At 41.2% G+C, this 13,200-nt stretch overlaps 1 protein-coding gene across 1 annotated transcript in view; it reads left to right on the top strand.

Annotated features, from left to right (window-relative positions):
- Positions 1-9,248, top strand: part of ACAA2 (acetyl-CoA acyltransferase 2) — a gene marked incomplete in the record, with an annotated part of 508,533 nt that extends 499,285 nt beyond the window's left edge. The window contains 1 exon segment of the mRNA XM_044078294.1: positions 6,905-9,248. Coding sequence (XP_043934229.1) covers positions 6,905-6,989 — 85 coding nt within the window.
- Between the last annotated feature and the right edge of the window lie 3,952 nt (positions 9,249-13,200).

The raw sequence follows: 13,200 nt of genomic DNA on the forward strand, positions 1-13,200 counted from the left end.
AAATAAACATTATTTAAATTTGAGGTAAGAAGACAAATGAGGATGTTGGCAAGATTTTACTGGCTGAGAGTCTTTGTGGCTGTTTAGAGATACTATATTTCCTGTTTGGAGTGCAAAAAAGGGTGGAAAAGGTATGTGGTGGTATTAGTGGTGAATGGGGGTTATAGTGTTCCTTAATGCTTCAACCCATAATAGAGGTACTGATTGAGAGGCTTGGAATGTATATAGTGAGACCTCTTAAGAGTTACCAATACACACTGTAGTAGTTGCTATGCAGATACAGTCGGAGGCTCTTTCCATTGAAGAGTGACAGCTGAAGCCAGAGTTGATTGTTTTTGTGTAGAAGTACCGAACAAAATTTGACAAAGGAACACCCTTCATGTCCAAGGTAACAATATTTTCATAACATGTATGCACGAGCAAATTAAATATGCAGACCGGGTTGTCACTCAATTTGCGACACGCCCACTTCTGTGCGAATGGAACTGGTGAGGCCCTCAACTACAATATTGTCCAAAAGTTGTTAATTAATGAGTAAAACAGCTTTGAACAGGGATATTGGAGATGCTGTAGGGATGTTTATAATGCTTACAGGTAGTTTAGCAGAATCATACAAGTTGAAAATATTCATGCCAGTTTAGTTAACAACTGCCTATCCGAAATGATATAGTTATGTTTTAAGGTTACCCAGGGGCTGAGCAAGAGCAAAGTCAACAATCCAGTAGGTATTTGAGATCAGGTTTTGAAGGTCATGAGATTCATAGGAAGTTACTGGGCTATTAGTCCTAGGGCCCTTACAGGCCTAGCCAAGTTCTACCATTATTTCTGTGATCAGCACCTATTTCCCCTGTCCAAAAGGGACACAGGTGGACCCACAGGGTGAATTTATGGTTGCCCATCTAGTCGTCCAGATTGTGTTTGAAGAGGCCAATGAGGTGCTCTGTTTGACATGAAGTGGGAGTCTGTTCTAAAGGTGTGGTAACCTCTGGGAGACAAATCTGTCCCTCCAAGTTCTATTAATGTCACATACCAGGTTAAGGTCTTTAGAGCGAGTACCTATGTATCATTTGACTTGTGAATATGCAGCATTTCCAATAAAGCAGGGTCAGAGATTGCCTTATTTTATTGCCTTATTAGTTAACCTCAGTAAGGGTGGGATTGGGTTCCATATTTTAGTGATGCAAGCTGAGTACTAGGCATCTCCTTCTGAGTTATTGGATTTGTGAACATTAAGAAGTGTTTTTTGAACATAGTTATGTTGACTGTGTAAAATACTGAATGACTCCTTTCAGTGTTTGGTACTTGTGGATTGTGTACTATATTGTGAGCCTGAATTGGCTGAGAACCAGTTTAGTTGATATAAGGCACACCACTGTATTGCCCTTTAAGGCAGATTTGTTGCAAACCTTGACACTTTATTGTAGCATTGTAAGTGAGACCTGTAGATTTGTCAAGATCGGAGACCCATATAGTAGAGCTGGTATGAGGAAGGTAGATGCCAAGGATTTTTTTGAGCGATCTGAGGAGTGTTTGACTCTGTAAAGTGACCTTAGTTTTTGGTGGATCATTCTGATGGCATGATGCATGTGCAAGTTGAATTTTAACCCCTAATAGTTGTGTGTGAGACAATTTTATATTTGTGTTATTTAGGCAGGTGACAGTGAAAGCAGCCTTATTCAGGTTGTGTATTTTGGAAGGAAATAGGAGTAGCTTTGCTTTCTTTGGATTTAATGGAAAAACAGAAGTATTAAGCTAGGACTCAGTAGATGTAAAGGGAACATGTGGTGTATGCTCAAGGGTCAAAGTTGTTCCAGCTAGGTGACAGAGTGGTGGTGACTTTAGCATCAGCTGTGGAAGGAACATTCCTGGCCAATTGGCAAGGGTCTTATGAGCCTTTTGAAAAGATTGGGGTAGTCCAATATAAATACAGCCTGTTAACATGATAGATTTGCTCAAGTTTACATTTAATACTGTTAAACTCTGGAAAGAGCAAAAGGTATATGCAAACAATCTGGCCATGGAAATATCTGACTTCTGAGATATACCCAGAAATTCATATCTGGTTCTCCATGGGAGAAATGTAAAATGTAATGCAGCCTGATATTGTCACACCTCTGTCAATTCTTACAGAATTCCAAATTCAGAAAGGCTAGTTGTTGAACAGGAAATTAAACACATGTATCTAAGGGTGATATGGAGTCCTATAATATTGGGTGCAGTGTATTATTCAGGTGCTGAAGCGTGATAGCATCATTCTTTTCTGTTGTGGCTTCCAGTATCTCAAGTGAAGCCTTCAGATTCAGTGCATAACCTTTGCTCCTCCTGGATGAATTAATTGAAAGCAATAACTTGTGGTGCTTATAGTCATAAAAGCGCCAAGATAAGTAATTTCCCTTAGAAGTGGCTGCTGTGTAGCGCAGCAGTTCTTGAATATCTCTCAGCTGAACCATCCAGCAGAGATTTTACCTCTTACCTGTCAACGTCAGCTCCTATAGATCCCCCCTTTTATAGACCTCCTACTCTACACCCAATAGGGTAGTCACTCTAAAATAGCTCCCTGCCTGATACCCCAATCTTTTCCTCCTTATCTGCTGAGATACCCTTGTCCAAGAGTAAAAAGGAACAAATTCCTAATTTGGAAAAACTCCCTCCTCAGCCTCAACAACCAAATTAGATCATCAGTGAAACCCCCCAAAGCCAATTATGAATCGAAACTAGCCTCCGAAACAAAAGGAAACCACAAAGCATCTTTCAGTTGTATCAGGAGCCTCCATGGCAAAGCCCAGGTTTGTTCTGAATTAGTACTTAATGGTACCAGTCTTGCACTGATCCTGTTGACTTAGCCAACCTTCTAGCTGATAGGTTCAGCACAAACTTCAACCCCCATTCCCCCAAAGGCCCATTGTACATCCCCAATACCTGACCTGCACCTCGCATCTCTGTAGATCAAGTATTAAAAGCCCTATCCAAGGCAAAGAACACAGCTTCCATGGGACTTGATAGTATCCCAGGCTGTATTCTACATCATCTCCAGCAAGAATTAGCTTTGCTATTGAGCACCCTAGTCAACCACAGGCTTCATTCGAGTAGAGTGGAGAACTGCCATTGTCATCCCATTTTACAAAGGTGGTGCCAGTACTGACCCGGGAAACTGTTTCCCCATTAACTTGACAAGTCTGACCTGTAAAGCCATGGAGCGTGTTATTATGGATCTCATAAACAAGGACATAGGCAGTCTCAAAGTGCTTGACTCCAACCAATTCAGATTCATTAGGGGCAGATCTTGCCTGTTGAAACTGGTTGATTTCTTTGAGACTTTCACCAAGGCCCTAGATGAGGGAAAGTCAGTACATACAGCTTACCTTGACTTGGCCAAGGCCTTGGACACAATCCCCCACTCGGGCATCATCGAAAAGCTAACTCAACTTGGCGTAACTCCCTATCTCGTCAGGTGGATCTTAGAGCAATAAATGACTGTTGCCAATGTCATGGCCTTAAGTTAAACACAAAAAAAATGTATTATCATACCATTCTTCAAAGACACCGCCCCTACTGATTACCACACCAGTGGCAACCCTCTTCACACACAACCTGTGGTGAGAGACCTGGATACACAGGTTGGCAACGATCTCACATTCGACCATCATGTAGTGGCAGTGGTCAGAAAAGCTTTTTACTTGGTTCATCTCATAAGTAAAGGAATTGCATCCAGAAAAAAGGAGTTTATTACCTATCTGTACTCCTCCCTCATTAGACCAGTAATTGGATATAACACCCAGTTTGGTATGTACCTCTCCAAACATCTGCACCAACTGGAAAGGCCTCAAAAATATCTCACAAAGAGAATCCATGGCCTCCAACACCTGTCGTATGCAGACTTGCTCAAATCACTATCACTCTGCTCTGTATCATACAGATTGCTCAGGGTTAATCTGTGTCTCGCCTACAAGGCAATCTTGGACCCTACCCTACTAGAGATGCTCCATATCTCCTCGCACATTACCCGCTCAAAAGACCTGAATCTAATATGCGACTTCAACAAAACCTGCTGGAGAGACAGGTTTGTCTCCCAGAGGCTGCCTTCTCTCATACATGTCAGAGTACCTCGCTGACTGTCTTCAGTCGTAACCTTGATGAGTGGATGCGTAACCTTATTGACTGGTGACATGTGCTGACTGAGGTTTCTTTTTGGGGGTTAAATTCTTGGCTAGGCATGTAAGGGCCCCAGGGCCATTAGCCTAGCAACCATTAGCCTAGCAACCTTCTATGATTCTGTGATCAGTCTTCAGGGGTAGATATTGTGTTTGTCATACATAGAGTTTTTCTACAGATTTGTCCTATTTAGTCATTCCATCAGAAATCCATCTTATCTTGGAACTTTGAGAATTTGCTCCTCCCTTTGAGTGAGCTTTCTTTATAGATTTCAAGTTATATTTGCAACATGTAACTATCACACTGGCCAGTAGATTTTCAGAGTTCTTAGCCTGACTAAGCTACAGAACTTCTTTTTCAAAGGGGACTCTTTCCATTCGTAGTACAGACTACAGGTTTCTTTCTGTGGTAGCCTGTGAAAACTCTGAAACAGTGTTCGATCATTTTTTGAAGACGCTGACATGTATCCAGCAACCAGTGGGGTGTAAACAGGAAACTCACCCTGGAAGGGACACTGTCAGTCGGAAGATGTAAACATGAGTAAATGTCTGCAGTTTGCTTACACCTGCCGGCAGTTGTAGGAAAGCCACTTCACTTATGTGTTTGGAATGTGGGAGGAATTGATTTTTTCCACAGAAGTTTAGAATGTGGTACAGTGGTTTTATGTTAATGCAAGTATCTGTATAAATTAAATAGATATTGTTTGTCTCCTTGTGGGAAAGAGGAGAAAGTCAGTAACTTAGCAGATGTTTAATTGGTTGTGTTTTTTTTATATATTAACAAAGTTCATCTTCATTCTAATGCTCTGGAAGAACTCTCCATCATAGGTGGGCCTGCCACCTTTATTTCATATTTTCAGCAGCGACTCCACAGCAGACATCTGTGCTACAACCAGTTGTTTAATAGTTCACATATTCACAAGCCATTAGTGTGGAACTTCATGCTCATGGCATTCCTAGTGTCTCAAACTTTTGATTTTAAACACATTACATTGTGCAGTTTGGTATTTATTGTAAAATTGTAAGCTTTGTTCTGGCTTTATAGCAATAGGGCTTTGGACAAGTAAGCACACTATTTTTGCACTGATGTTTGGTACTCTTACGTTGTCATGTTTTGTAACAAACGTTAATGAAGTAAAATACTTGTTAACATTTCATATGTTCCTCTGAGAAAGGAAATTCACTGAGACCACATAGTTGGTGGGTCATATTGAACCTACTGACTGTTATACTGTATACTATGCTGCAGACTGTTACACATCTGTCTGGTAGATAGTTGCAAATATAATTGAGATGCTCAGTTCCAGTCTCTAAAATGTAGTATCTTCAAGGTTGTACTTTTTCAGAAGAAGGGATGCAACACGTTTTTCTACTAGTTGGCATGACTCAAAAGTAGTATCTTTAGATAAGTGGTAATGAAGCTGGTGAGAGCAAAGGAGTGTAACAACTGCAAAAATTATGTAAAACATCTTTAGAGAAGTTAACATCATATTTTACAAATATGGCAGTACAGTGTGGTCAGTAAGCTGAGCTTTAAGCCCAAATACAGTACTGCCAAGTAGACTACAGTTAATTAACTTAATCCAATACATCAGTGAGTTGGAAGAAGAGGGACTGATTTCATGTATTTGATATGTGATGATGAACTTGGAAAATGTGGAGTTGATGTTCTCTGCCTGAGTATGACAGAAGTATAGTGTCGATATAGTTTCAGGAATTGTAACCATTTTGTGTGTGTGTGTGTGTGTGTGTGTGTGTGTGTGTGTGTGTGTGTGTGTGTGTGTGTGTGTGTGTGTGTGTGTGTGTACATACATGTGTGTTTGAGCCCAGTAAATCATTCAGAAGTTGTACAAGATACAGAAATCAACTTTTCTACTGGCTTTATAGATTGCTGCCTCATACATTGTTGACTAGGGAAGACACAAGCCTGAGCTTTATCTTCAGGGTGGTGTATTGCATTTGTCAGAAAGGCAGAGCAGGTTTCACTAACTACTTACAAAAGATCGTTTGTGTGACAGGTGGGAAAAACTTTACTAATTTCTCATCTGTGGATCTTGCTTCCTACAGTGGTTTTGCCTAAAATGAACTTGGCATATAGTTATCAATAAATGGCCTGTTGCAGGAGAGCTTACCTGTGCCAGATGGCAGTGTTCTCCCTTCTACTCCTTGGCTAATTGCCAATGCCCCACCCTACAAAAACAAAGCACAGAAGTGTTACTAGACTTCAGCTTTCTCCCACCCACACCAGTATCCTGACAGGTCAGTAGTTTGCACTGATGATCACTTTCTTGTATAGCCTGCTGTTGATGGAGAATACATGACTGAATGTACCTGAAATGTAGTGCTTATTCATATATCCTCAACTGACAGCTGGTCACTTAAGTGAGCTATGATTGTACCAGTCAGTGACCCTTCCTCTCCCATACCAATGCATCAATAGAGTACCAGTTAATAGATATTTGTTTTATTGACTGCTTGGGTGTTGACCAAATATGTGCTTATTCAGTTATCAAGTTATACGCTATAGACATGACACCTTAGTAGGGGATGCAATAAAAAATAAATACATTTGTAAATATAAAAATTAGCAGCAAGAGCCAGAGTATTATGTGCAGAAGGAGAAAGGGAGCACTCAGTTTACTGGAAATAAAGTAAAAGCTTGCCTGTATGCAGCTCGAGTTGCATTAACTATACTTTGCAGGTATTGTAGAATCAATGTGTGAATATACTAAACTGTTTTTACATTTTTCTAGGCGCCATGGAGGAAAGTATGCCCTTGGGTCAGCGTGTATCGGTGGCGGTCAAGGTATTGCTGTGATCATTGAGAATACCAAGTAAAGACCAGAAGACGATTTTGAGAAATATTTCCAGAAAAAGAATACCGAAGAATTCTGGCCAGTTGTCATTTGGAGCAATGTTAGTAAACTTACAGTGCACTGCAAAAAGTGACCACAGATTTTGTAATTCATAGTTTAATAATAAAAGTTTCTTGCATATCTGCACCAGAGGCAAAAGTAAAAGTGCCATTTCCGTGGTAGGAATAGAACCTGAAGTGGGAGTGTGGCACGTTTTTTTTTTCTGCTTACCAAGTATCAGAACTGGCCACACCGTTTTTCTTTTATTCACAGAAATTTTCTGCGAGTCTAGCAAGATTGTGGCCATAGGGAGGTTTTTGTGCAGGTGCATCACCCACTTTTCTGAGTAAACCCTCAGATTACCTTACATCCCTTGAAGATAAGTGCCTCCTTCTGTCTGCAATTTCCATTTGGGATAATGAGTGGAGTATACACCCTGCACAGGCACCTGCAACCCACTTCCACAGAGAAGTGAGTAGAAATTGTCTCATCACACCTCTCCCTTGCTTAACCAGCTTCTCTAGTAACCTGACTACTGTTTGTACCCTGGATTTTTGTGTCATAGTCAAAGCTTTATCTCTGTACACCACCAATGTGGGCTCTAGTACTTGGAGAGCTGACTCGCGCTGTCTGTGGGTTGCATATATTTATTGCTATCAGCACATAATATTTTACTTCAGTTTTTATGTAATACTACCATAATGCATCTGCACAGTGTTTGCTGAGTGATGGCATAATTGTAGCCGCATCTCATATAGTTGCACTTCTAAATAATGCACATCTGTAACGAAGGACTTTGACATGCTACCTGCACACTTCTGTAACAAAGGACTTTGACATGCTACCTGCGCACAGATTGTTGTGGCATTAAATGTTACAAGACAGACAGGCTTTGGGAAATGTAAACTGTATTTTATTGTAAGTGTATCCTTTGACTTTTTGTGAGCTTGTTCTGGTTTGGTGTTAGTTGCAAAGTGCTTTCGTTACTTAAAAACTGATTTTTTTCATGATGTATTAAAATCCCAGGGATTATATACGTTGCCCGCCAGCATTCAAATAAATGCCACTAAAATGTGAATTCTCAAGGAGGCAGATTTTGTCCTTAAGACTGTGTATGATGTTTTCTTAGATTTTTAAAGCTTTAACAGTTCTGCTTCTTGATGATCACTGTATAAACTACTAGTGTTCCTCGTGTAGCATTTTTGAACAAATTAATATCTCCATGTATGGAGAGCTGTACTATTTCAACATACTGCAGGTCATCATGCCCTAGCTGTATTTCAGAAACAATTTACTCCTTTTGTCTTGGCCATTTTGAAGCCATTCTTGAAGGAATGTACTAGTAATTGTTTTCTCTGGTGCCCTCTTAACCCTCCTACCCCACTCCAAATGCACACACCTCAGTACTGTGGCACTGGGCAAATAATAATACTACTGTGTCTTCTTAATGTACAACATTTTAGACATCATAAGGGTTGACTAGATTATAGCTGTTGTTCCACCATAACTTTTTCTAGTTTCATTTTGAATGTAAAGATAACCAACACACTGTATACATGTTTTCCATTTAGAGAAATTAGGTCAGTTGTAGTGAGGCCCTACAAAAGTTGATTCAATGCATTTGCTAATATTTTGCCAACTGAAGTTGACAGTAGACAGTATAACCTTGGCCTTTCCGGTCATTCCCCACTGTTATATTTTTCCTGCTAGACGGTGGCAAATCTTCCAGATCACTGACTGTCCTAATTTATTGCCATCTTTGCAGTAATCTTTATTGGTAGTGGTTTGTTTGCCCTTGTTGTGCCCCAGATTGGTTTTGTTGAAGCAGTGTTAATTTAAATTTGTTGTTAACTTCACATGCATTGTGATGCCTTTCTGGAACATAGCAGTATTCCTTCTCTAATGCCATATTCTGAATCTCCTTTGTTTTGCAATAATCCTCCAAATCCTCGACTGTCCAGTGCCTGCCTTTGATATGATTTGTAATGAGCCATAAACTTTGTCCATATCCTTGAGTAACATTATTAGTGCTTAATAACTAAGCTCAGAATGCAAAACAATACATGAATAACAACCACTTTGGTAACTGATTTGTAAACTGTTCCTCTATAGATCAAACTGACTGCAACCCTTTTGCTACCTTGATTTCAATCTGTCTTTAAGTTGTATGTAGTTTCTGATTGAATTCTTGGATTGCTTTGTAAAGATGATGCCTTAATAAATGCACTTAACCACCTCAAAATGTGTTTCTTCTTTTCTTTTTTTTTTGAGTATATTTGCAGAAGTTATTGTGAGTTGAACGATAACTGATGTATTGTTTAAAAAGCACTCTAGCCACAGGCTCGCTAAATGCATACAAAGATTTTTGCCAAAGTAGGGTTTTAATGTTAAAATGAAATGCAGTATATAATAGAACATGTTGGTTTTCTGCCGTCAAGGTCCCTTGGTCGGCGGCCGAATCAAAAGTCCTGTCCGCGCCGGTTGTTGTTGTCTTTCTTTCTCCTGACCTCAGTGGGATACAAGACACAGCCAACGCCATTTCCTCTTCTTTTTTTTTTTTTTGGTGTTTGCCGAAGCAAGTTCGCAAGTTCAAGTGCGGCCAGCACCTGAATGAATAAAAAATTGAAAAATTGGAATTTCAGTAAACATTAGTATAGGGGAAACTCACCTTTTTTAGGCCCAGACCACGACTGCACGGGGCTGTCGCTTTTTCTTACTTTCAATAAGCGCACTATTGGCGCCGGAGTTCACCCCAACACTGATTATAAAATGTCGTCGGGAGACCCCGCACCGCTTTTTGTCCAAAAAGCAAGGACACAAGGACCGGAACGGTGAGGTCCGGGACCCTGGACCTAAACCCAAACCGGCCCGAACGGTCGGTGTTCTCTCCGCGACTGATGCAGTCCCTGGATTACGGACTTATCTGGACTTTGGCGGTGTCTTCTTTCGTAACCAGACCGCAGGTACCTCGCCCATACCCAGACTACCACCGGGTGAATGTGTGAGCTCATAATGTCCTTTCCAGTGTCCCCATCCACTCATCTTCCCTTTTCCATTTTCCTTTTTTATAAGTCCATTTTTATTAAGTCCAAATCAGCCAGGCATCCCAAGAGGCCTTTTGCACAGGGGCCCATCTCCAGGCCCCATGCCTAAAAGCAGATGCTTAAAATGGCTGAGGATTTATCTTCTGATCAGGGCTCCATTTTTTCAGAACATTCTGATGTTTGAAGATTCTGATGCAGAGCAGTCCATTCCTTCTGTATCTCCTCCTGAGGAGGGAACACTTCCATTGGGAAGGCCAAGACTTTTCTGATTCCAAGGCTTGATGATGTTTATTCGAGCTTTGCACCTGAACAACCAGATTTGAAGGAGTTGCAGGATATGATGCATAGTGCAGAACAAGTGGGTAAACACACCTTACAATGTGGCTATGATGCCCTAGAGACCTCAAGTAGAGCTGCTGTTACAGGATCAGTAACAAATCTTGCCTGATCATGTGAAAGCTAAACTTCTAGATGCTCCTTTACAAAAGGATGTGCTATTTGGTACTAATGCTGAGGAGATATTACGGAAAATGGAAGAAAATGCCATAGCTATGCAAACTGTCAAAGCTTTTCTACAGGTTCAACCACCAATTGGCCTTCTAAAACTGGTCCTTTCCAGCCACGGACAAGCCCCAAAGAGGTAGATACAGGCGAGGACAATCACAAGGATCATATAGAGGCATGCACAACAATACAGGAAACAAACCCAATGACTTCCTCCTTTCCATGCCAAGCAAGTCTCAGCTGGCAGCACTCTTGGGAGGAAAGCTGGCACTATTTACAAGAAATTGGCATATTGTCACAACAGACAAATGGATCCTGGACGTTATAAACAGAGGCTACAGATTTCATTTTCACACTCTTCCAAAAATGAGAGGCATGCCAAACCTGCCACACAATCAAAGGGCAGAGGCACAACTACAAATTTCAAAGCTCATAGACATGAAAGCTATTCAAGAGGTACCTACTCACGAACAAGGTCATGGTTTTTATTCCAGGCTATTTCTGGTACCAAGGAAAGGAACCGACTGGAGACCCATTTTGGACTTATCCATCCTAAACACATTCTTACTCGTGCCAAAATTCAAGATGCTCACATTACAGCAGCTTCTTCCCATGCTGGGCAAGGAGTTTTGGCTGGTAACATTGGACCTCAAGGAGGCATACCTGCATGTCCCAATCAGACAAAGCTGCAGAAGATACCTCAGATTTCTTGCAGGTTCAATCCACTATCAATTCTCTGCATTGCCCTTTGGCTAGTATTCATGAAATGCCTGGCATCAGTAATTGCCTACTGCAGACTTCAAGGGATACAAATTTACCCTTATTTGGATGACTGCCTGATCCAAGCGGACAGCAAGCACATACTTCTGGAACATCTGGCTTATGTAACACGGTTACTGCATTCTCTGGGATACACAATCAACAAAGAGAAATCCAGGCTAACACCATCTCAGAAAATAACTTTCCTGGGTGCCAACTTGGACACAAACACCCAGATGGCCTATCTTAAACAGGGGCAACTAACTCAGTACTTCAAAATACTAGCAAATTGTACCAGGTTTACTGCAAGGAAAATCCTGCAGGCTCTGGGCTTCATGGCATCTTGCATTCTTTTAATCCCATGTGCAAAGTTGCATATGAGGAAACTTCAATGGTACCTAAAAAACCTATGGTCTCAACACAGCCACAGTTTGGAAACAATACCAATAATTCCATGTTTGCAGAATGTCAAACAAACACAGGTCTCCCAAGCAAATTAAGTCATCACAACAGACATGACAGACAGGTGCATTCAGGGCAAATGGTCCCAAAAGGAAAAGCACCTTCACATCAATCAAAAAGAAATGCTAGCAGTGATAAATGCAATTACAGCTTTCAAGGACCTCCTGCATCCAGGGCAATTATTGATAAGAACAGACAACACCACAGTAATGTGGTACATAAACAAACAAGGAGGAACACATTCATACCCCCTGTGCAGACTAGCCATGACACTTTGGAACTTGGCTCTGGAATGGCAAATCAGACAATCTAAGCAGAAATATGACAGATCCACACGAATGGAAGTTGCATCCTCAAGTGATTACAAAGATAATCCGGGAGGCCAGACATAGATCTCTTCGCCTCCCACAGGAATCATCAATTGGAAAAGTTTTGTTCAAGGACCTTTCATCCAAAGGCCTGGAGAGTGGGCGCCCTTTCATTCAGTTGGACAGCATGGACAGCACCTCTGCCTCTTCTGCCCAAGGTGCTCTTGAAAGCAAGAGCAGACAGACCAAGATGATACTGATTGCTGCAGACTGGCCAAGGCAACATAACACATACTCCTCCCTGGTCCCTACCTCTAATGCCTCTTCTGCTGACTCAGCACAGCTACAAAACTCTTCACAGTCAGCTGAAAACACTCAATCTCGCTGCATGGAAAATTCCTTAACACCACAACAGACCCTACTCCCCAAAGAGGTGCAGGATGTCATTTTGGAAAACTGAATTTGCCTCTGGTATTACAGTATCTAGCTGAGCTGCTGAACAGTGGACTTTCATTTTCCTCCATAAAAATCCATGCCTCAGCCATTTCTGCAGAATTCAACACGGATCCACCCTTATTCTCTCACCCACTCTTAAGACAGTTCCTCAGAGGCTAAGAATATAAGACCACCAAGGAAACAACCAATACCAGCCTAGGATCTTAATTACATTCTAGAAAAATTAACATTGCCTCCTTTGAACCAGCTGCCTCAACAGATTTGCAATATTTGTCCTGGAAAACAACTTTCCTTCTGGCCATTACCTCAGCTCGTAGGGTTTGAACTACAAGCCCTCATGGCTGTGCAGCCCTTTCTCATCTTCCATCAGGACAGGGTTTCAACCTGTCATTTATGCCTAAAGTGGTATCCAGGGTAGCTTTAAATCAAGCCATACACTTACCTACCTTTTACCCCAATCCTCAAAACAATAGACATCCATAGACAGCTATGTTATTATTTGGACAGAACAAAGCCCTTCAGGAAATCAGAACAACTTTTTGTGTCCTATGCTGTAGGAGCTCAAGGAAGCCAGTTACCAAACAGGCAATTTCAAAATGGATTTTTTACTCCTATCATGGAAAATCTGTCCCTACAGGCATCAGATCCCACTCCACCAGGG

The sequence above is a fragment of the Protopterus annectens genome, chromosome 1.part1 (assembly GCF_019279795.1).
Source record: "Protopterus annectens isolate FY-2018-M chromosome 1.part1, PAN1.0, whole genome shotgun sequence".
In the NCBI taxonomy this organism is placed as follows: Eukaryota; Metazoa; Chordata; order Ceratodontiformes; family Protopteridae; genus Protopterus; species Protopterus annectens.